General features: G+C 41.8%; 1 protein-coding gene across 3 annotated transcripts in view; it reads right to left on the bottom strand.

The window, feature by feature from the left end:
- Window positions 1–537: 537 nt before the first annotated feature.
- Window positions 538–25,758, bottom strand: part of OTULINL (OTU deubiquitinase with linear linkage specificity like) — a 29,393-nt gene continuing 4,172 nt past the window's right edge. Inside the window, exons 2-9 of one of the 3 annotated variants that reach the window (XM_073237744.1) lie at window positions 8,974–9,066; window positions 7,235–7,394; window positions 7,116–7,147; window positions 6,921–7,012; window positions 6,046–6,195; window positions 3,880–4,008; window positions 2,302–2,571; window positions 538–1,521 (exon numbers count right to left, since the gene is read on the bottom strand). In XM_073237744.1, the coding sequence (XP_073093845.1) occupies window positions 1,348–1,521; window positions 2,302–2,571; window positions 3,880–4,008; window positions 6,046–6,195; window positions 6,921–7,012; window positions 7,116–7,147; window positions 7,235–7,394; window positions 8,974–9,066 (1,100 nt within the window). In that variant the 3' untranslated portion in view covers window positions 538–1,347. The remainder of the gene's footprint in view (window positions 1,522–2,301; window positions 2,572–3,879; window positions 4,009–6,045; window positions 6,196–6,920; window positions 7,013–7,115; window positions 7,148–7,234; window positions 7,395–8,973; window positions 9,067–25,758) is intronic. The other 2 variants (XM_073237749.1, XM_037025111.2) reach the window with 2 other exon arrangements.

Consider the following 25,758-nt stretch of genomic DNA (forward strand, 5'->3'; position numbering starts at 1 on the left):
ACATTACCACAAATGTGTAGAGAAATGTTAGAGACTTACACAGCACAAATGTATTATCTCACAGTTCTGTAGGTGACAGGTCTGACACGAGGTCCACTGGGCTACAGCCAAGGGGCCAGCAGAGCCGTGTTCCCCTTGGGGCTCTCCTGGGGGCATGCCCCCCGCCTTGTGCAGCTCCCTGATGCCACGCACGTTCCTAGGCTCATGGTTCCTTCCTGCACCTTCAGGGCGGAGATGTTGTATCCCTCTGGCTGCTCTCCTGGACTGCACGTTTCCCACTGAGTCTGACAGTCTTCCAGTCCCCTCTTCTATTTTTAAGGACCCTTCTGTGATTATGCTGGGTCCACCTGGAGAACCCAGAATACTCTCCCTCTTTCAAGGTCAGAGGATTAGTATCTTGATTCTTACCTGCCATTTTTTTCTCCTTGCCATTTAACCCAACTTATTCACAGGTTCTGGGATTAGAACAGACATCTTGGAGGGCCTGGCAGGGGGAGCTTTATTCTACCTACTGCACATAAAATACACATGAAAATATACATTAAATACACCACAGTTTAATATTTTTGTGACAGTTCATCAGTTGCCTTAATGTACACAATTTATCCATTTTATCTGTATAAAACATTAAACTGGCCAGCTGCAACAGTAACAAAAAAAATGTAAAGCTATATAAAACAAATTGTACAACATTATAAAGTAGTGGTTATGTGTGTATGTGTTTATATAAGTATATATAAAACTATACATGTATACATGTGTATGTATGTGTGTAGCATGTGTATATACATGCACACATATATGTATACACACAGTACACACTATACACAAACACACACATAATTTTAGTTAATCAAGTGGTTCTAGAAAATCAGTTACCATAAAGATTCCTGGGAAGGTAATGCTAATAAAATAAGACCATATTTATGAAGATCCAAAATCAAAGACAAGATTCTTAATGACAAACATAAAAGTTAGAGATAAATTCTTCCTTTCTGGTTAGTTCTTTTTCCCTACTCATTTTCTTTTTGCTTTTTTCCTGTTGTTGTACTGTTCAAATTAAATGTCCTCATGCTCTTAAAGGCACACTGTGTGTGACATGACCAGCGACCTTATGAAAAAGGTCAAACCACCAACCCATAATATACCAGTACAGCTGCTTTGGAGAAATCACTAAAAAACAAAGAAAGACCATAGTGTGCTTCTCTGCCCAGTGTACCTGTGATTCCGGAGAAGACAGTCCTAATTCCTTCCATGGCTACAACACTAGCTTTGGTTTTCAAGACACTTTACTTGCAAGAGTGGCCTCTGTCACTGGTGAGAGCCAGTACCCAGTTTATGCAGGACTTAAAAGACGGGAATGTGGTAGTGGCGGTCATTCTCAGTCAGAAGGGAGATCTCTGGCCACTCCCTGAGCGGCAATTCCGGGTAGCAGACTTCAAAGTCTCTGGAGTTGAACTTGAACAGTCTGAACACTTTTATCTTTACTTCAAGGGAATATCCAAGTATAAACATGTCAATCTGGGGAAGAGATGAAAGAGAGGTCACAATACACATTTCCAAATTCCTAACCACCCACCCGTGGAAGGAGTGTGTTCTTCTGTAGCTCATAAATAAGGTACTTGTTTACAGACCCACACATCCATCACTGAGTGGGCACAGAGTCAGGGGCAATGTCCACAATGTGGAAGGCAGGGGACAAGCAGAGGAACATCTCTGTAGACTAACGTGAAGAAATCACAGGGAAAAGCCGTTTGAAAAAAAAAACTAATCAAATATAAAGGAAGGCTCACAATAAAAATGTTTTTCTATCAGTTTTATATCATTTTACATCAATTTTTATAAAAATGTTAGATCATTCTGTGCACCTTCTAGGAAACCAAAGCAAAACAAAACCCCTTTTCTATGGGAATATAAAAAGCATTATCCAGATTTTAAAATGTCAATAATTTCTATTCATCTCAGGAAGTAACCAAATGCTTTCCCAAAAGTCCTCATTTTCCAGTTGGTCTCTCTCCTGGCTAACTCCGGTGGTGGGAGAATCTGTTACCATCTGAGAGCGCATGGGAGGTCAGAAAGGCTCCCGGAGCTGATGCTCTCTGGGCCACAGGGCCAGAGAGACAGCAACCAGCACGGAGCAGCGAGACTTACTACTCCTCATGTGAGGGGCAATAAAATCAACCCACCACCTCTTGGCAGCTGTCTTCACCACTGCTGAGGGTGAACGCCAAAGGCCCATGTGCTCAAGTATTGCCAATGTTGTCCTTAATTAAACACACATGATTCTTCCACGCCGTTTACCTGCTCTAGTCCACACGTGTCACCTACAGAATTTAGGTGGTTCATCATGAAGCTCAAAGGGTCGGATGATGTTTCCCGGGAAAACAGGAGGCGAAAAAGACTGGGAATGACTTTGTTCATCTTCATTTGTTCATGAACTTCGGTGACTTGATAGAGCATGATGAACTTTAAGGCTTCATAAAGTTTATATTCCAGAGTAGCATCAGAAAAAAGGATGTTGCACATACTTCCTCTCTTGTGATAATCTTTAATTCCACTAAATTCAGTCCACTAAAAACACAGATGTAAGGGTGAAATTTAGAAGGGTAAAGACAAATACACACACTGTTATATAATTTTTAAAGGACTGATAAAATAAACTGAAGATTAATAGAGTGGAATTTTAACTTTTCATTTCAAATCTTTTGATCCTGATTTTTTTAAACCATAAATATATATAACTTTTATAATAACTGGTTTAAGTGAAACATTTTTTCAAGAAAGCATCCCTATAAGATAAAATACCAAACAAGTCAGGTTCTTAAAATTGCTCAATTAGTTGGGTTACACAAAGGATATTCCAGAGATGAACAAGACTAACTAGTGTTCTTCAATGCCCACCAGGTGCCAGGCACAGTTTAAAGCACTCTATGTATATTAACTCACTGAATCTTCACAATATCAATACAGAGGAGATACTATTCATATTTCAATTTTACAGATCAGAAAACTATGGCACAGAAATGTTACGATATTTCCCAAAGAGGATTTACTCCAACAATCCAAAATCTGTGTCTTTATCAAATTGTCACTATCACATTGCTGTGGAAAAACTCTTGATCAAATTATAACAAATTATGTGCTGTCACCAAGTTATCAATAGGGCATGTTCCAGAAGGGCATTTCTGAATGCCTTCTCTGGACCTTGCAGCATGTTTTATTGGGGAAACAAAGGAATGTGAGCGTTAAGGTTTCCTGGCCAGTCACAAAGGCCTCCTGTGGATAAAGTTAAGGTTCCTGTGGCCAGGTTGGCCAGCTCACTATGCACATGTGGGCAATACGTTGTTATTGACTCTATATAAAGAACCCTGCCCAGCACTCTGAGCAACATGGTGGCATGGATGCAAGGCTACAGGAGAGCAGAGGCTGGAGAGGTGGCAGCGCCGAGGACAGAGGCCCAGAGGACAGCTGTGTGGGACAGAGGGGCCCAGAGGCAGAGAACGGCTTGCTGCATGCAGACTCGCTCTGAGTAGATGGGATTTTAGTGACTGACCTGCCACTGTGGAAATAAAGTTGGTTATAACCCTTTCACCCGAAGAACGTTCTACTGTCATTTCTTTGGTCACACTGAATCCACAGTGAACGTGTCCGGGGCTGAAACCCATTGGCAAAACACCTCCTTAACCCATACCAGGCCTAATTATCACAGAACAACACTGCTCTCCTTCATTACTTGGAAGGAGATCATCAGTTACTAGTATTTCTGCTGGCACTGCCTGTGTATACAACATAACGTGATATGCCTGCCGCTAGAGGAGAGTGGCTGCACTTGGGACGCACACTTTCATTCCTAGTCTTTTTTGCCCCCTAAACACTCACCTGTGTTTTCAATAATTCCACACATTTACGTAATTTTCCAAATACGTTCGAACCTGTATACTTCTCAGGACCAAAACTGTATTGCTGGATCCAATTACACCCTTGTGAAAAGAGCAGTTTTTCAGGAAGCTTGAAAAGGAGTAGATGCCAGCAATGATTAGTATCTTAACATTTATTACACACAATTTGGAATACATCATGGCACATAATCTTATCTCATTTAGCAATCTTCATTTTAAAAGATTAACAACAATTAAGTAAAAACAGTTTTTTTCCCTTAGATTTGTGGATTGATTTGGATCATATTCTTAAATTCATGATTTCACAACTGATAAAAACCTAAATGAAGATGATGTCTACAGAAAACAATGTTTTTAGGTAAACCACTTCCCAAACTTCCTAGGTTTATCTCTTTAGAAATTATTTTTAACCAAACAATGTAACATAGTACACCAGGAAACACACAGATTTGGGAAGGTATACTTTGGGGTTCAAACCTGTCACTTACCAGCTGAGAGATGACTCAACCATCCCAGATTATTTAACCTCTTAGCCTCATCCTCCTCTGTAAATCAAGGACAATATTATCTATTCTACATGACTCTTGTTGGGATTAAGTAAGATTAAGGAATACAGAAGAATCAGATCTATCTTCAGTATCCAACACACGTTCCCACCCGCCTGGGCTAGTGCAGTGAAGGATCTCAGTATATTCTCTGTCCCCAGCACCCAGCAGCAGGGCTATCACACTGCAAGGAGTTGATAAGGACTTGCTAGATGAAATGAAACTAGAAAAACAACTCTAAATAAAAAATGTTAAGGGAAGTGAGCATGACAGCTACATATATGCATTTACTTTATATTTCTTTGCTCCTCCATCCTTGAGTGTCCTAGATTAGGCATACTACATGTAAACTAAAAATTCAGGTCATTCATCAAGAATGTACCGTCTTACACTGTTAAGAAAAATGAAAAAACAAAGGCATAGACTGGAAAGTATTTGCAAATTACATATCTGATAAAGCACTTGTACTCAGAATATATAAAGAACTCTCGAAACTCAACCAATAATAACAACACAAACAACGCAATAAAAATGGGCAAAAGATTTCAACAGACCCTTCTCCAAAAAGTTACTACAGATGGTAAATATGCACAAGATACTCAATTGAAAAATGAGTATCTATGAGAAGTAAATATGAAAAGATACTAAACAATATTACTCATTAGGAGAATACAAACAAAGCACAATGATACCAATGCACACTTACTAGAATGCTAACACAAAAAAAACTGACAATACTGGTGAGGATGTCGAGCAACTGGAACTCTTAATTATTACTTGTAGGAAAGCAAAATGGCAGAGGCGCTCTGGAAAGGAGACTGGCAGGTTCTTATAAAGGTAAACATACACCTACCATATGACCCAAGAACATCCCTCCTTGGCATTTACCCAAAAGGAATGAAAACCTATGTTCATACAAAATTGTGTATGGAAATATTTATAGCAGCTTTATTCACAGCTATCAAAAACTGCACACAATCCAGATGCTCTTCAACTGGTGAATGGATAAACAAACTATGTTATGTTTCTGTCAAGGAATACCATTCAACAATAAATAAGAATGAATTAAAAATTTGTGGAACAACATGTATGAATTGCAAATGTGTTATGCTAAGTTAAAAAACTCAGGTTCAAAAGGCTACACACCAGAGAGTTGCTTTTATGCAACATTCTGGAAAATGAAAACTATAGGGACAGATGACATATTGTGGTCACCCAGGGCTGTGGGTGAGAGAACGTGTGACTACAAAGGGATACGAGGGAATCTTCTAGGGTGGTGGTTACATACTGCATGCATATGTCAAAACTCAAGCAGCATAAAAGGAGAATTTTAGTTGACCACCTTCCTTATAAAGGACAGATGCCCTTCTAAGGAACAGATGGTGGCATTAAAAACAAACACACACAACTGAGTGAGACAATCTTTCTGTGATGGTTTACTTGCGGGCTGACATGAGAGGCAGAGACCTGGGCTAAGGGGCCTCTCGCTGCTCCTCCATCTCATGATGCCCTGAGTACAAGCTGCCCACCGAAGACCTGGAGCACCCGTGTTGTAGTTACTGTACCCATGACATTTCCACGGTCCCACTGTGAGGACGTACCTTAACAATGTCTTTTTCTTTCATCCAGGATGGAAAAGAGAGGCCATGGCTGAATATCTGAAATAACACTGATCTTAGTGCATCATAGTTGTCTCTCTTTACTTGTCGCACACATTTTATGTGATGCCGCCAGAACAGCTCCTCATAAGCCTAAGAGCACAAAGAGGAAAAGTTATTTTTCAATTCCATTGGGTAAGAGAATAAAGAAAGTGAATTTACTGTATTTTCAGTGAGGTACTATGCCCAAATAAAGTGGACAACAGAAACAAAAACAATTATGAATTATCAATGTTATCATATGTCATTTTAAAGTGACTTTTATGAGTATGGAATACAAGTCATGCTATTTTAGTTGATAAATTCCTGAAAGGCCTGGGCTAGGGAATGTCATTGTAGGGAGATGATGGATACAACTTGACTACAGTGAAAAATACTACATACTTTTAATTTTAAGACCATGCTAAGGAGTACTTTAAATGTTCCTAGGAATATTTACCAAGATTAGAAATGGAAATTTCTAAAAACCCTCAAAATATTTTATGTCCTTGTGCCCAATACCTTCAAGGACAGAGGTCTCCACTGGATGTCGAGATAGTTAATAGACCTGGCCACGAGAGAGCTGAAAAGAGTACCATGCTCAAGTTTCCTGAAATGACAGGCCTAATTTACCCAAGTCCTCGAGGGTACTAGCTCTAGGTAAGGCCCAAAGCCAATGTGGAGCACCTGTTGGGCTTTTTAATTTGAGCCACAATTGTTCATTGCGTCACATTTGGTATTAGCTTATCTTTGGATTTAGTAAAGCGGAATGGAATGTTTGTTTCCTGATTTTTACACACAAATTCTCCATCTTCCATGACCTTTATAAACAGACACACCTTCCTCATCAGCTTGGCACGGGGTGTCTCTCCTTTCCATTCTCTTCCACAATAGCTGAGTAAATCAACTTCTGCCTCCACACTAAGGTTCCCTGGACCAAACAAAAACAAAAGGCAGTTAATCTTCCCTTTCTTCTTCCTTCTTGAACCCTTTCCGCACATTAAAAATAAGGAAACATGCATGAAAATATTTACTTTTGAATTTTCTCTGCAGATATCCAATCCACCTAAAATATAAAGGGAACAATTATATCAAAATTACATTTTGAATAGCAAGGGTATTTTTGAAATTTAAAGATGATACAACCACCTACCATTTCAGTCGGTGCCCTAAATATAACTGTAGCCTTCTGAAGCAGCAGAGGACAGCCATCAGACAGGAAACTGCCAACGTCACCAAGCCCTTGGCTCTTCTCCACGCAGCATCTAAGGTGTGGCTGGGGGCCAACGTCCAGGAGTGGACTTGGTCATGTCCTACAGTAATTAAATAAAAAGGCACACCACAATCACACAAGTCTGCTTTGTTTAAGGGGGAGAAATACACATTGGATAATTTTAACTGCAAAGTTGTCTACCACTGATTTACACCAACATTTTTTAAAGTGTTCAAAAATTCTATCTACAGATTAAAGACATGTCTAGTTCTCCTACAGTCAGTGTCATAAATAAGAATATCTTTTTCCACAAAATTCAAGAGGAATAGAGACTGTAAAGAGTATGGGTTTCAGAATCCCTCGCACCTGAATTCAGAGCCTGCTTCTCTGGAGTCTCCAGCTAAAGAACCATGGGAAACCTCACTTCTCTTACCCTGTATTGTCCTGACTGTATAATGGGGATAAAAATACTGACCTTACTGGGGAAGGATGAAATTATTTAAGAACCAGCACAGTGTGCCACGCACTGTGTTAAGTATCTGCTGACTTCAAGAATGATCCCAGGGGTTCTGCTGGGCAGTGAGCACACAGGAGGCATTCACACCAGGAGCCTCTAGCAGTGTAGCCACCATCCCATTCTGCCCACTTTGATATTCTTACACCATTATGGGCCATACCTGTGGCAACACCTTAATATGCAGAATGAGAGAGACTCAAACAGCAGGCACACAGACACTTCAGAAAGTGCGCCATTTAGAAATCAGATGGAAACAGATGTGTTGCTTATCACATATGCACTGAGTTCTGATTTGACAAGAGAGAAAATTAACAGGTCTGGGGAGCTCAAACTGTGTCCTTGTAATCTTTTACTATGTGCAGCAGATTACTAATTATTTCACATCTGAGCATGTAAAATGCTGAAGTACAAATGAGGAAAAGAACTTCTGAATAGTGGCCAAACTTCCTGGGGTTCATTGCAAAATATTTCCTCCAAGTACATGGTTTAGTAAAATACCAATGATAACTGTAATAAAAGCTCCATCAGTACAGAACATATTATTTTTCCTTTTTGATAATACGGATATTTGATGTATGACACTCTCAAAAAAGAAGGAATTCACCAGCAAATAAAGAAATGAAGTTGCCAGCAAATGAAAATATACATATTTATAATTACTAGGATATTTTCATAAACAAGTGCTTATCTGTTTAGAAAAGTTGATTAGCTGTTCATTATATATTTACTGCTGCCTAGCTATTTAGTAAAGTTTTTCATGAACTGTTTAAAAATGTAAAGCTCAAAAGATGGCGGCATGAGAGGTGAGACAGAGGCTTCTTCCTAAAACTGCATATAATATGAAAATATAATTAATACAACTAATCCTGAAAGAGCAACAGGAAAGAGGGCTGTGCCAGACTGCATACACCTGGAAAAAAGAATAAACCTCATGGAACAGGGTAACTTACCAAAGCTGTGGTCTGGGGGGAAACCCAAGCCCTTCCCCCACCCCAGCTCACCTGCAGGAGGAAGACAAATGGAGCGGGGAGGTTGTGGAGGCCTGGGACTGCTGAACACCTAGCTCCAGAGATCTGTTCTGGGAGCACAAACCTACATCTCATGGTGCTTTCATGATACTCGTGTGACTAGGGTCATTGGAAAGCTAAGACAGGCAGAATACCTGGAGAGACTGAGATTCCAGCTGCTTGTGGAAAACAGGGATCCGTATCCGGCTGCCTCTGGGACAAAAGAAAGGCGGGCAGTCTGAGACTTCCTAAAAGTGGCAAAGAAGGCACAGAGCTTACTGCTCAGGAGAAAGGACAGGTAGACAGTATTGTCCTGGTGCACTCTGTCCAGCAGGTTGGGAACTTTCATGATCTTCAGGCGCCCTCTGGCTGGCTACACAGCTTCAAGGCTCCCCTCTGTGATACACAGCCTGCTGCACCTTCCTCCAGGACAGTCGCACCTGGTTCGCAAACCGGCAAACGCTGCCCTGGCATCAGGCCAGCCAGAGGGAAGCCCTGCCTAAAGCAGCTACAAACACAAAGCATAGAGGCTTACACCTGTGTGTATGGCCCACTGGCTCTGGCAGTGGAGACTGGCATAGCAGCCAGGAAGCAGGAAACAGCTCTTTCTTCCCCGCAAGCACCAACACTGCTCCTCTGCGACCTCTGACATTGTTCCAGGGGCTGAGCAGCTCCAAAGAGTAGAGCTTCTGGGCAGTAGAGGGCACCACATACAAACAGGAAATGTCAAAGGAACCTGGTTCAAAGCAAAATTATGAATACACCAGAAAAAGATTCAAATGAAATCAACCTCATGAATTCCTGAAAGAGATTTCAAAATAAAAATCATTAATATGCTCATGGAGGTACAGAAAAATATTCAAGAACTCAGGAATGAATTCTGGTCAGAGATCCAATCATTATGGAACACAGTATCAGAAACGAAACATACAATAGAAGGTTTTAAAAGCAGATTAGATATGGTGAAGGAGATGATAAATAAAATAGAAATTAGAGAAGAGGAATACAAAGATGCTGAGGCACAGAGAGAAAAAAGAATCACTAAGAATGAAAGAACATTGAGAGAACTGTGTGACTAATCTAAATGGAACAGTATTTGCATTATAGGGGTACAAGAAGAAGAAGAAAGAGAAAAAGGGTTAGAAAGTGTCTTTGAGGAGGTAATTGCTGAAAACTTCCCCTATCTGGGAAAGGAGATAGTCTCTCAGGCCACGGAGGTGCACAGATCTCCCAACACAAGGGATCCAAGGAAGACAACACCAAGACATATAATAATTAAAATGACAAAGATTAAGGATAAGAACAGACTATTAAAAGCAGCCAGAAAGAGAAATAAGATCACATACAAAGAAAAGCCCATCAGGCTATCATTGGACCTCTCAGCAGAAACCTTACAGGCCAGAAGGGAGTGGCATGATGTATTTAATGCAATGAAGCAGAAGGGCCTCGAACCAAGAATACTTTATCCAGTAAGATTATCATTTAAATTTGAAGGAGGGATTAAACAATTTGCAGATAAGCAAAAGCTGAGAGAATTTACCTCCCACAGACCACCTCTACAGTGTATTTTGGAGGGACTGCTATAGATGGAAGTGTTCCTAAGGTTTAATAGCTTTCACCAGAGGTAATAAAACCACAGTAGAGAAAGTAGGACAGTTAATTACTAAGCAAATGCAAAACTAAATCAACTATCCCCAAAGTCAATCAAGGGATAGACAAAAGAGTACAGAATAGGATACCTAATAAATAAAGAATGGAGGAAGAAGAAAAGGAAGAGAAAAAATGAACCTTTAGATTGTGTTCGTAATAGTAAACTAAGTGAGTTAAGTTAGACTCTTGATAGTAAGGAAGTTAACCTTGAACCTTTGGTAATAAACACGAATCTAAAGCCTGCAATGGCAGTAAGTACCTAACTACGATAATCACCCTAAATGTAAATGGTCTGAATGCACTGAATGGATAAAAAACAACACCCATCTATATGATGCCTACAAGAGACTGACTTTAAACCCAAAGATATACAGAGACTAAAAGTGAAGGGATGGAAAAAGGTATTTCATGCAACTAATAGGGAGAAAAAAAGCAGGAGCTGCAGCACTTCTATCAAACAAAATAGACTTCAAAACAAAGAAAGTAACAAGAGACAAAGAAGGACATTACATAATGATAAAGGGACCAATCCAACAAGAAGATATAAGCATTAAAAATATCTATGCACCCAACACAGGAACACCTACATATGTGAAATATATACTAACAGAATTAAAAGGGGAAATAGAATGCAATGCATTCATACTAGGAGACTTCAACACTCCACTCACTCTGAAGGACAGATCAACCAGACAGAAAATAAGTAAGGAGACAGAGGCACTGAACAACACAGTAGAACAGATGGACCTAACAGCCATCTACAGAACTCTACACCCAAAAGCAGCAGAATACACACATTCTTCTCAAGTGCACATGGAACATTTTCAAGAGTAGATCATATTCTAGGCCACAAAAAGAGCCTCAGTAAATTCAAAAAAGATTGAAATTGTACCAACCAGTTTCTAAGACCACAAAGGTATGAAACTAGAAATAAATTACACAAAGAAAATGAAAAATTCCACAAACACATGGAGGCTTCACAACATTCTCCTAAGTAACCAATGGATAAATGACCAAATAAAAACAGAGATCAAGCAATATATGGAGAAAAATGACAACAGTAACTCAACATCACAAAATCGGTGGCATGCAGAGAAGGCTGTGCTAAGAGGAAAGTATAGTGCAATACAGGCCCACCTCAGGAAAGAAGAACAATCCCATATGAACAGTCTAAACTCACAATTAGTGAAACTAGAAAAAGAAGAACAAATGAATCCCAAAGTCAGTAGAAGGAGGGACATAATAAAGATTAGAGCAGAAATAAGTAACATCGAGAAGAATAAAACAATAGAAAGAATCAATAAAAGCAAGAGCTGGTTCTTTGAGAAAATAAACAAAATAGATAAACCCTTAGCCAGACTTATCAAGAAAAAAAGAGAGTCTACACACATAAACAGAATCAGAAATGGGAAAGGAAAAATCACTATGGACACCATAGAAATACAAAGAATTCTTAGAGAATACTATGAAAAAAACATATGCAACAAACTGGATAACCTAGAAGAAATGGACAACTTTCTAGGAAAATACACCTTCCAAGGCTGACCCAGAAAGAAACAGAAAATCTGAACAGATGACTTATCAGCAAAGAAATTGAACTGGTAATCAAAAAACTACCTAAGAACAAATCCCTGGACCAGATGGCTTCACCACTGAACTTTATCAAACATTTAGTGAAGACCTAATACCCATCCTCCTTAAAGTTTTCCAAAAAGTAGAAGGACAGGGAATACTCCCAAACTCCCAAAATCAGGCAAAGACAACATGAAAAAAGAAAATTACAGACCAATATTCCTGATGAACACAGATGCAAAAATACTCAACAAAATATTAGTAAACTGAATTCAAAAATACATCAAAAAGATCATCCATCATGATAAAGTAGGATTTATTACAGGGATGCAAGGATGGTACAACATTTGAAAATCCATCAACATCATATACCACATCAACAAAAAGAAAGACAAAAACCACCTGATCATCTCCACAGATGCTGAAAAAGCACTTGACAAAATTCAACATCCATTCACAATAAAAACTCTCAACAAAATGGGTATAGAGGGCAAGTACCTCAACATAATAAAGGCCACATATGACAAACCCACAGCCAACATTATACTTAACAGCGAGAAGCTGAAAGCTTTTCCTTTAAGATCAGGAACAAGACAAGGATGCCCACTCTCCCCACTTCTATTCAACATAGTACTGGAGGTCCTAGCCATGGCAATCAGACAACACAAAGAAATAAAAGGCATCCAGATTGGCAAGGAAGAAGTTAAACTGTCTCTGTTTGCAGATGACATGATATTGTAAATAAAAACCCCTAAAGATTCCACTCCAAAACTACTAGATCTAATATCTGAATTCATCAAAGTTGCAGCATACAATATTAATACACAAAAATCTATTGCATTCCTATATACCCTTGATGAACTAGCAGAAAGAGAAATCAGGAAAACAATTCCATTCACAGTTGCATGAAAAAGAGTAAAATATCTCAGAATAAACCTAACCAAGGAAGTGAAAGGCCTATATTCTGAAAACTACAAGACACTCATGAGAGAAATTAATGAAGATACCAATAAATGGAAACACACCCAATGCTCATGGATAAGAATAATTAACATTTTCAAAATGGCCACCCTGCCTAAAGCAATCTACAGATTCAATGCAATTCCTATCAAAATACCAACAGCATTCTTCAATGAACTAGAGCAAATCATCCTATAATTCATATGGAACCACAAAAGACCCTGAATAGCCAAAGCAATCATGAGAAGGAAGAATAAAGCTGGAGGGATTATGCTTCCCAACTTCAAGCTCTACTACAAAGCCACAGTAATCAAGACAATTTGGTACTGGCACAAGAACAGAACCATGGACCAATGGAACAGACTAGAGAGCCCAGATATAAATCCAAGCATATATGGTCAATTAATATAGGGTAAAGGAACCATGGACATACAATGGGGAATGACAGCCTCTTCAACAGCTGGTGTTGGCAAAACTGGACAGCTACATGCAAGAGAATGAAACTGGATTATTGTTTAACCTCATACACAAAAGTAAACTTGAAATGGATCAAAGACCTGAATGTAAGTCATGAAACCATAAAACTCTTGGAAGACAACATAGGCAAAAATCTCTCGAATATAAACATGAGCAACTTCTTCCTGAACACATCTCCTCGAGAAAGGGAAACAAAATAAAAAATGAACACATGGGACTACATCAAACTAAAACGCTTCTGTACAGCAAAGGATACCATCAACAGAACAAAAAAGGCATCCTACAGTATGGGGGAATATATTTGTAAACTACATATCCGACAAGGGGTTAACATCCAAAATATATAAAGAACTCACATGCCTTAACAACCAAAAAGCAAATAATCCGATTAAAAAATGGGCAGAGGATATGAAGAGACAATTCTCCAAAGAAGAAATTCAGATGGCCAACAGACACACGAAAAGATGCTCCACATCACTAATTATCAGGGAAATGCAAATTAAAACCATAATGAAATATCACCTCACACCAGTAAGGATGGCCCACATCGAAAAGACTAAGAACAACAAATGCTGGCGAGGATGCAGAGAAAGGGGAACCCTCCCACTGCTGGTGGGGCTGTAAGCTAGCTCAACCATTGTGGAAAGCAATATGGATGTTCCTCAAAAAATTAAAAATAGAAATACTATTTGACCCAGGAATCCCATTCCTTGGAATTTACCCAAAGAATACAAGTTCTCAGATTCAAAATGACATATGCACCCCTATGTTTACTGCAGCACTATGAACAAAAGCCAAGTTATGGAAGCAACCTAAGTGTCCATCGATAGATGAATGGATAAAGAAGATGTGGTGCATATACACAACGGAATACTATTTGGCCATAAGAAAGAAACAAATCCTACCATTTGCAACAACATGGTTGAAACTGGAGGATATTATGTTCAGTGAAATAAGCCAGGCAGAGAAAGACAAGTGCCAAAATGATTTCCCTCATTTGTGAAGTATAACAACAAAGCAAAACTGAAGTAATAAAACAGCAGCAGACTCCAAGAAGCGACTAGGGGTTACCAAAAGGGGTATGGGAGGGCGGGTTGTGAGGGAGGGAGATGGTGATTGAGGGGTATTATGTTTAGTATACATGGTGTGAGGGGTCACAAGGAAAAAGGTGTAGCACAAAAAAGGCAAATCGTTAATCTATGGCATCTTACCACACTGATGGACAGTGACTGCATTGGGGTATGGGTGGGGACTTGATAATATGGGTAAATGTAGTAATCACCTTGTTTTTTCATGTGAAACTTTCATAAGAGTGTATATCAATAGTACCTTAGTAAAAATTATAAAAAAATGTAAAGCTATACTACTTTTACACCTAGAATTTAGAATTGTACTAATTTAGACTAATTTCCTAACTTTGAAAATTCTGACATATGCAAATATTTTTAGTAAATACTTAAATTTGGGAATGACTCAAATTCTGTCCATGTGATACATAATTTTGTTAATGGCAGTCAAACATTGCTAGAAAAATGAAATTATTTCACATGATTTTGTTTTTCCTCGACATACAAATTGGACATCTTTTCATATCACTACATATAGATCTACATTATTCTTTTTAAAGAATGCCTGTTTCATCATATATATATGTCATCATGTCATCATGCCTTATTGATAAACATTTTTCATTCTTACAAACATTGCTGAGACAAAAATTCTCCTCCAACAGTCCTTGTGGACTTGTGGTAGCGTTTAGGAGAATCCCAAGAGGAATGTCTGGGTCACAGGGTGTCACATTTTATTGCTGAGAGATGCTGCCGAGGCACTTTCCAAAACAAGCCCCAACCAAGCCCCCACAGCATGTGCAAAAGCCCTGTTTCCCAAAGCCTCGGTACTGATCATGATTTCTCACTGTGGTTTGCATTTCTGTAGTAACAGGTTCACATTTTTCCTGTGAAAAGCCTTTTAGAGCACCTGCTTATTTCCACTGGGTGGTGCTCATTTTTGTGTGGTCTTGGAGGGCTTGAAGTCAGTGAGGTGGGGTCTGGCTGCTGCCCCTTCACGGGCACTTTTACTTGTCACAGACTCCACCCAACTTGCTTTCTTTGATGTTATCACTCAGCCCCTTGGAGCATATGATTAAGAAGCCCCTGAACCAGAGCCTTCTCCTGAACATGAGGCCTCTCCTGCAGCTGGACCCACTACTGATTATGGCTCTCCTAACACACACACACACACACACACACACACACACACACACACACACACACACACACACACACACACTCACATGCACACACACTCTTCCCTAGCCTACTACTGTCTTATCCTTGAAATTAAACCCCACCTCCAACTCAAGAAGGGTGATAGGATCAACTTATCAGAAAAAACACACATGAGGGCTCAATACCCATTTCCCATGGAAACCTAGAATACAAGCCTAAACTCCCCTCTACCTAACACCGCCACAGGTTTTGGTCAAATCAGTGAAGCCAAAAGGACCAGGGAGCATCCATGGGGGTTCATGGGGGTGCCAGGAAGCAGTTTGGAGGTGGACTTGTGAAGTCACATGTGAGTGCGCTGCAGCTCACAGACAACCCCAAGGGGTTCATATAATAAATATGATAATACTATAGCAGTGGGGCTTCTAAGTCATAGGAAACAAAGTACTAGTTTTAGGAGGAAAAAGCATGGCTTCACTGATAACTACAGCTATAATTCAAGCTTTTGCAATCTGCCAGAGCCTGTGTTAAGTGTTTTATAGGAATTATCTACTTTGCTTCTGCAAGTGCTACCCTGGCATAAGGAGGCCCTGGTTCTTTCTCAGCCCTGCACATACACTGCGCAGTGACTTCACCTCCTGAAACTTATGTTTCTTAACCTATAGATGGAAAACAGTCCACAACAGTGCCTGGTACACAGCAAGTGCTCAACACACACTTGCCCTTACTGTCGTTACTGTGTAGTAACACAAAGCCAGGAGGCTTTAGAGCTGCTGGGACTGTCCAGGGAAATGTTGGGCAGGTGCTGAGCATGCCAGCTGTTGCACCACAGGTCCCCAACACATGTTCCACATTATTTTTATTGCTCTTACTCTAATCACCCCTATCTTGCAGATGAGGAAACTCTGAGGGAGAGAAAGATTAAATAAGTAAGTGGTAAAGCTAGAATTCAAAGTTGGATCAATGTGTTGCCAGAAGCTGCAGGCCTTATCACTTGCCTATCCTGCCTTTGAATTATGGAGCTGACTAAATCTTTGAATCAGCTTTGCTACAGCAAGTGGAATTAAGCCTCTTTAAAAAGCATTTAAATTATTTATTTCCTGCATGCATCAACTGGATCACAACTCACAAACAACAGACAGAGAACACATAAATAAGACACCTAGCAAGATACTGTGATCACAACTTTGATGATATCATGAGTCAAATCTCAGTTTTGCAGAAGGGGATACAGTTCTCTCTCCAGAATCTCCACGGGGGGACCTCCTTTGCCAGCCCCGCAAAGAGACTCCAGCCACTGTGCGCTCACTGCTCCTCCCCTGCCACAGAAGCTCTTTCCGTAACAGAGAACTGGCCCTGGGTGGTGCAGACCTGGAAAGACAGGGAAGGAGAGAGGATTCCACCACCAAAGAACAAAGGCAAGACACAAAGGGAGTGTGAATGAGCGGGTCTTGGCTGTGAGGGACCTCCAGGAAGGGAGGATTTCGAGAAGAGGCAGAAAACAGAAGCATGCCAAGAATTACAGATCCGATGTCATTCATGTTCGTCAAGAGACAAAAATGAAATTTCTCCTGAGTACTTTTGGATGGCACCATGTGAGTGGTGGATGAAAGGAGGCTATTTGTAAAGCACAGAGCATCTCTGCTACGCTGGAAATGGATTACTAGGTCCCATACGGCCCCCTACCACCAGCACACAAAGGTGCCCTGAGGCCCCAGCCCCAAGGCCAGAAGTAACACCCAAGCAGTTATGATACCCTTAGGTAAGTACACCAGAACCTCCTAAAATCAACAACGTGGCTATCTGAAACTGAAATCTGATCTGTGATGGCTCAAACTAGATAATGACAGATGAGACCACTGACTAGAACTGAAAAAAAAAGCCACTTTTTGTGGTGATATTCTACTGAGAATTTTTTCCCATTCTCTAAAACGTACCAAAGTTGCAATAATTCAAACATTAAAACAGGAAACCAAAAAGAAAAAAAAAAACTTGAAATCAAAAGTAAAAGACACTGAAGAGCCGGAAACCAAGTGATCATGCAGACATCGGTTCCACGGGGAGCCCCAGGCTCACGCAAGCCCACATCACCTTGGCCTTCGCCCTGGAGCTCCCAGTGGTGTTCCTGGTCCAGACAGCCAGTGCTCCACTTCCCTAGGGCCCGCCGCAGGCTGAGCCTACTTCCTCTCCTGATCTTATTCTTGCACAGCAGCAGCACACGCTGCTTTCTCTGCACACGTCTACTCTGTCAACTGTGTCCAGCCCACTGACTTTCTCCTGAAGCAGAGGCGACCAATCAAGGGCTACCAAGTGGGAGTTGGGAAATTAGGCCTGAGTTAAAGAGGTAAATAGCAGTTTAATGTATATGTTTGAGAGAGCAGAGGGAGTGAAGATACATACAATCATCTTAGTAAAATATTTAAGGTAAAAAATACTAAATTTAATTTATTAAAGACAACAGATATTTCTATCTACTTCAATGCCATATTATGGCTAATTAGCAGGAGATGGAAGACAGAGTGCCCAAGAGAGACTGATGGATTACAAAACAAATGGGGTAGCATTGTATGTGTGTGTATATGTGTGGGGTGTGTGTGTGTGTGTGTGTGTGTGTGTGTGTGTGTGTGGTGCGTGTGTGGTGTGTATGTGTGTGTAAGCGACAAGCCCTGGGGCAACTGTACACTCTCTATGGCAGGAGGAGTAGAAGGATGCGGTGGGGTTGACAAGACAGAGGACACCAACACTTCAGAGGTGTTGGGTCAACTTTTCACACTTCTGAGCTATGTCATGGCACACTGCTCCCTTTGAAAAGTGAATGCGGCTTTCAGGTAATCTTAATCGAGAGCAGGAGGTGCTGCAGAGAATAAACTGAATCCAAAAGGTACAGCAGACACGGGGGGCCTAGAAGCCCTTCGCTCCTCTGCCCCTCATGCTTTGGTTACACTTCTTCCCACCCTGGGCTGGGTGCTGGGCTAGTAGCAATGAAGTGAAGTAAAAAGACACATGCCCTACCCTGGGGGAGCTCAAGGTCTGGTGGCATGATGCCCTGTCATACTGGTCATCTTGTCCAGACCCACAGTGCCACAACCCTCACCGCCCTGGGTCAGCACAGCCTGCTGTCAGGTCTGGCCAAGATGCAGAATAACACAAGGCCCTATGAGCTGGATGCCTGGATGGCAGGCAGAGCTCCATTTCCCAGTGGAGCACTTCTCCTATATGTTAGTTCTAAGAAACTCAGGGGCTCAAGAATAAAGGAAAATATTGTACATCAGTCCAAACTAGTAAACTAAACAAATGCTGACACAATAAACATACAGAACAAATCCTTTTAGGACATCAAGGTTTCTCAATAATTTGGAGCACTGGAAGACTACTAGGGATTTTTTAAAAGTCAGCACAGCTCTATAAAAGACATGGTTCAAATGGTCTTGGTTCTTGCAAAACCATAGATTAGCTATTTTTCTATCAGTTATGGGGGAAATATTCAGGAAAAATATACTGCTAATGAATCTTTGAAATGATGAGTTCAGAAGATTATCCATGTTTTTGTATTTCAGGTATTAATTCTGCTCAATGAAGAAATGACAGTTTTCCACTTAGTTAAGTACTATAACCAACAACGGCAAGATCAGTATCACTGAGGAAGAGAACCACCAAGTGAAAGGTTTTTATCTTGAGTGTCGTGACCAGTAAGACACGCAACTGTAGCTGTCATACAACCTCCTTCAGCCAGTAACACAGTCCCCACAGGCTCGGGCATGTTTTACCCAAGGCTCCTATTAAACTAAGGGTGTCTGAAAATACAAGACGCTGCTCCCTGCCACAAACTGACAGGATTTCTGTGTGTGCTTTTTTTTTAAAAAAAAATACCATGGTAGCTCAGAGTTTTTTTCATCTACTGGGCACATCTTTAGGAGTGTTAAACGCAACCCATCACTTTAAAAGAAAAGTTTAATTTTCTAATTGTTTTCATTTCTAATTAAAACCTAACCAACATTAAAACACAAAAGCTGTATGTGGGATAGAAGCAAGCTGTAATTCCTTCTCCAGGAAGTCACAGAACTCCAGGATCACTTCATCCAGCCAGGCAGGCTCCCTGGCCTGGTAGGAACAACTGGTTTAGCGCAATAAGCCCTGGCATTCTGTATTCACTCTGCCATATTCTAGCTGCAGGATCTTGGATGAATCTCTTAGCCTTATTGATCCCCCAAAGTCTCCCCAACAGCGACAACAGAGGGTTGAATCAAAATTGAACACACTAAGTCACAAGGGTGTGCCTGTAATAGCCCGGGCACTGTGTGAATGTAAACTCTGCAGCTGAGTTCCTGCCTCTCTCTCCCCTCCATCTGGTCACGGACCAGTGTTTACATATTTCTAGGGCAGGAACTTTATCTGAGAGAGTCCATTTCCTTTCCTGGAACATTTCTTTATTGATCAAAATCTATCAGTATTCTGTAAATATAGATCAAGCTCCTGCTTGGGGGGAGGCACTGTGCCAAGAGCTGATGCTGCAAATGTGAACACAGACGGGGCTCTCATGTTTGGGGAGCAACTGAGGCAACACTGCACAGAAGCCACAGGCAAGGAGAGAGAGTGAAGGCCCAAGGCTCTGACTGGCAGGGCTTTAGAGCCTGTTAGAGATGCTGATGTTCGACTGAAGATCAAGGAAAGCCCTCAAAGGGTTTTAAGCAAGAACCTGGAGTGATCAGATCTGTAACCATGACCTGAATCATTACTGCTTGGGGTCATGAGGAATACGTCTGATTCCTTTTCCATACGACAACCTCCTACATCTTACACAGAAGCACAGAATGCTTTGGGCTGAAGAGGCTGGAGCTCTACTTGTTCACCAAGGCCTGACTCACACCAGCCCCTCAGCAGAACGAATCCCTCACTGCCGCGCTCCCTCTGCACTCTGTATACATGTAGGTCAGTCACGTCCTGTGTCCCTTACTGGTCGGAAAGCACCTCTGAGGCAAAAGCTGAATCGTAATTCACTGCGGACCCGGTCTGATGAGCTGTCACATGCACATTTCATCTTTGAGGTGAAGAAACTGAAGCCCAGAGAAAGCAAGTGTGAACTTGAACCTATGTGCTCTGACTCAAGGTCAGTGCCCTTAGAACTAACTAAACAACTGCCTTCCCTGAGTAGTTCTCCAGAAATTTAAACCAAACAACTGCACAAACTTAGAAGGGAGCCATCACTTTTACTGTGCCTTTTCCTCTTGCAGATCAAACACTCCCGGTTCTCTGAGTCAGGCCTGATGTGACAGTGACAGAGTCAGGGGTCTCATCATTGCGGTCACTCTTCTCTGAACCCATCCCACACTTAAGGGAGACCCCAGGTCGGAACACAATGTCCCAAGTGTGACCCAACCAGGAGAGAACTCAATAATGTGACCACTTCTTCATTCTTGACCAGGGGTCAGCCAGGTTTCTGTATAGTGTCAGAGAGGAAGTATTCTCGGCTTTGCCAGCAGCCTGGTCTCTGGCCCACTACTCAGATCTGCCCCAAAACAGTGAAAGCAGCCATGACATAACATACAGCAGGGCTGGGCTCCAAGGAAACTTTATTTATGGACAATGAAATATGAATTTTATTTAAGTTTCACATGTTAGGAAATGGTATTCTTTTGATTTCTTTTCCAACCACTGAAAAAATATAAAAACCATTCTTAGGTTGTAAGTCATATAAAATCTGAGTGGGACAGATTTGGCTCATGGGCTGTAGTTGCCAAACCTGACTCTAGATGATACCTTCAAATTAATGCAGCCTATTGATTATATTAGGACTGCATAGCTGAGAAATAAAAAAGCCATCAACGCACATTCAGCCTGCCATTAACTTAAAGCCCTTTAGCCCTGTTGCTGGAGCATGTCCCATCTCCTGAAAGGGCAGAAAAGGGCAGATGCTTTCATCCAACTGTCCCCAAATTTCTACGTGGAAAGGCTTTTCTGGGGACCAGCCCTGACCCCACCTCACCACTTTCCCTACTCTTTCCTAAGGGACAGACTTACCTGATGGGCACGATTAGGAGAATCTGCTTAACTCAGTCCCCTCTTCCCATCTCCAGGCCTGGCTGACTCCAGAGAGGTGCCCTTGGGCCTGCTGTCTACCTAGGAGACAGGCCTTACCTTTAGAGGTAAGGTCGGCTCTGACACTGTTAGCAAGACCACGTAGCCACGCAACTAAGACACAAGGGTTTTATTACTGAGCTGACAAAAAATCTCTGACTCCCACATCTATCTTTTCAGTTCGATCAGAATCTGGAAAGAGGTTATCCAGATCATGTGTGCAAGTCTGTGCTCTTTAGACCCAGGAGCAGGCATCTATCCTAGCTAAATTTCAGGCGACTAGGATTTGGCTCACTGCTTCAACCGCATGGCCTTTGTGGCACACTCTCAACTCTTAGACCTTCAAAGATTAAGCTCATCTTCCACATTCCAAAACAAATCACTGTGAACGTGTGACCAACAGACCTAATGGCACACTCTGCGACAAGCCACTCTGCACCTTTGCCCCACAGTGATTTTTCCATTAATCAGAATCATTTGGGCTCTGTTGCTAATGGATACTAATCCTCATAATTGGCTTCCCTTCTTCAGTGCCACTTTCCATGCTGGGGCCAGTGGTGTTTGCTGTTATTTTACATTCAATGACGTGTCATCTCCTATTTAAAAATCTTCCTGGCTTTTCTTACTTGTAGGAGAGACCCAAATCCTGGCAGCCAGTGAAGTGAGGGAGGCAACGGAGCCTCACCTACTACACCACCCTAGCAGGAAGTCTCGGGGAGCCGGGTCCTGCGTAACCAGGAACCAGCCTCACCACATAATCCCCACCACCCCCTGGAACCAACCAGAAAGTTGAGCCAGGGCCCACTACAGAGGGCAGCACACAGCAGGAGCCTCCCTGCGCTCCTCCCCAAGGCTTTCCCCTCTCTCATCTCACGGACCCACCTGCATTTATGTGCTCCTTTAAATCTGCTCTTCTAAAAACAGAGACCAGTGACTTCAAAACAACTCCTCAAACATAGAGCATTGTACTCGAAGTCTATGGACCAACAGCAACACTAACCGGGCACTTAGAAATACAGATCCTCAGGCCCCAGGGAAGCAGAATCTGTCTTCTACAAGAGCTCCAGTGAGTCACATGCACACCCTAATCTGCAAGATGGGTGGAGCAGAGAATCACCCTAGCTTGGCCAGTGGACTTCCTGATGTACGGGCTAAGGCCCAGGCACCCAGGTAACTCCAATATATTGCCAGCATTGAGAAACACTGCTCTAGAGGAAGGGCTTCCTCCATCCTTGGCTGTTTCTTGTATTTTAAATATACTATATATTATCACATGCCAATTCATTTCCAAAATTACCATTAGGAGAAATCATGCCAGATAAAAGTCACTTATCATGCAATCCAGCAATGAGGGTTGCCTGTGTTTCGTGCCTTTCTCCCTTTGGCCAATATGAGGAGCTACTTTTACTAGTCAGTTGTTTTTCTCTGGCTGGGAGCTATGCCTACCTAAAAAGGAACTTTGCTAATATTAACTATAAAGGAACCCAATTATCAAAGTGGCTTGCAAGGATAATGACCAACCCAGCCTGGCTTGCCTAGGACTCTTCCAGCTTTAGCATGGCAAGTTTCACATCCCAGGATATCCTTCCTCGTTTTCCTAGGACTGAAGGACAGAGGAAAACGAGGACCGGTAGTCAGCCTTCCCTCAAGGTCCCACACAGTAGGCATCTTCCCTATCCTCTCACCTCTTGCTCTTGCTCCCAGATGACGGGCTGCCTTCAGTCCCTCTGTCAGTGCTCACGCCCCCCTCCCGACCTGCCTTGGCCCATGCCCCTCCCTCTGTCTAGAATACTCTCCACTCTGCTCAGTCTCCAGTTCTCAGCTCAAAGGTCACTTCCGTGGGCAGCAATTCTCTGATCCATTTCCAACCCCCAGGCCTAATCCAATCCCTTTCACACTCATAGCACAGGTGTCCTTTTCCTTCAGGGCACTTATGACAGTTCACAAGTGTGTTTGCTTGATTAGTGCCTGTCTTCCTATGTAGGTAAACAGCTGAAGGTCTGGATTGTGTCTATTTTCTCCCTGCTTCCTTGAAGCCTCGGCCCATAGCAGTTAATAAATATTTGTTGAATAAAATGAATCCATGTAATCAGTATCTAGTCCATATGTCTCCACTCCAGAGGCTGCCAGCTTTCCCCAGTATCTGTTCCCACTTCTAGAAATAGAATCCTGAATTTTGGCTAGATATATAGCTACTTAGAATAAAGGCTATGTTCCATCCTCCCTAGGTGCTGGTATAGCCATGTGAGCAAATTTTGGCTAGGATGTGTTATGTGCAATTTCCAGATGGCTTTGTTGAGAGGGCTGTATTTCTTGCCCTTCTTCCTCCTTGCTAACTGGAATGTAAGTGTGATGATTGGTGTTCAACAGCCATCTTGGACCACAAAGTGGAAGGAGTGGGCAACTGATACCAAGGAGCCAGTTCCAGCCCTAGGGAGCCACCTCTAAGCTTTGACATAAAAGAAAGAAACTTGATTCAGTTATTCAGGGTTGTCTGTTATTCCCCCATACCTAATCCTAACTAACAGCCTCTATCTTGCTGGTGATCTCTTCGGACTTTAACATGTATGTCAAAAATAGTGAGCCACCAGTGTGTTTTCTCTTCCCTTAATTACACTCATGTAAATACAAAGCAGGAAGTGAGACTGTGAAGTGGTCATCTAGTGGGATGGTTTCAAAGTAGTGGAATGAGCAGGGAGTCAGGAACACAGGGTCTGGACCTAGAGAGCTGAGCAACTCTAGACCTCAGCCTCTCCTCTGTGAACAAACATAAGGAGGCCAGGCCACTAGCCACCATTTCCCTTCAAAGGACCCCTTCATGTTAATATGTTTCAGAGTTATGCTGGAGGAAAAGTCATGTTGTAGCACAAGGCATACGATTTTAAATAGTTGTGAAACACCTTAAGTTCAACTAAACTCAAAACTTGTAGCACAGGAAACATGCCCTGAGCAAGTACAGAAGATACAAGGACTATGACAAATGCCAGCAAAGACTCCAACTCTTAGAGTGCATGCTTAGTTCTAGGTCAATTACACCAGGCGACCTGAAAGCATAGTTTTGATAAAGAGCCTTTGCCAAACGGGTTCCATGGAGGTGACTGGTTTCTAAAAGAGCAAGAAAAAAAAAAGGAAGATTAAGGAGACTGTGAGGGAAGGAGGAAGAATTGCAGATTCATATGTTATAGGCTCCAAATTTTGAATGAATCAGTCAATGAGGTGTATACAGGAGAAGGCACGGGAATATTAGAGCAGGAAGAACAAGACAGTGCCAGGCAGGGCAGCAAGCACTGGTTGTACAAGTCCTCTATCATGGCCATCAGCCAAGTACCCAAAACTGAGTTTAACAAACATTTAGAAAACAAACAGAGGGATACACCACGGATAAAACTGATCTAATAAATTCTTAGTTCAACTGGTTTTTCTCTCAATTTCAGATTTCAGAGGAAGGAATTGATACACCCAAGTCTTGTGCTGCTTCAGGTGCAAAGCTGAGGGACCCAACATTTATATTAATAATTCCATTGGCTACATTTCTGTTTCAAGGTGAGTGGCCAGCCTGCTCCTCGGCTACAAGCTGAACTCCATGTTCATTTCCTAAATGTCAAGTAAAATGACAAAGAGCTGATCTCATCCACTGTCGCTGGTGCCATCCAGCCCTTCATATCTAGATGGTGACCAATTATATGCATCCCACACCAGCACTGGCTGGTCACCTCTTCCATTTCTCCTCCCCATCAGTTGTTCTGGTTTCTCCATGGCATTTTGACCTGTTCTAATGGCCGATTTGGAAGACAGAGCACTCAGGTTTCCTGTCACTTCAGAGATCTCATAGGGAAGTTGAGCTCTTCCTGTCACAGGTCAACAAATATGCCCACAATGTGCCAGGAATCATTCTAAGACCTAGGGAAAGATTCTCTTGACCAGGTAAGAGGGAATTTCATTCACTCCTTTCAACCTTGAGCAACTAAATGCCCCAGGGAA

This window comes from Manis javanica, chromosome 1, assembly GCF_040802235.1.
Source record: "Manis javanica isolate MJ-LG chromosome 1, MJ_LKY, whole genome shotgun sequence".
NCBI classification, from domain to species: Eukaryota; Metazoa; Chordata; class Mammalia; order Pholidota; family Manidae; genus Manis; species Manis javanica.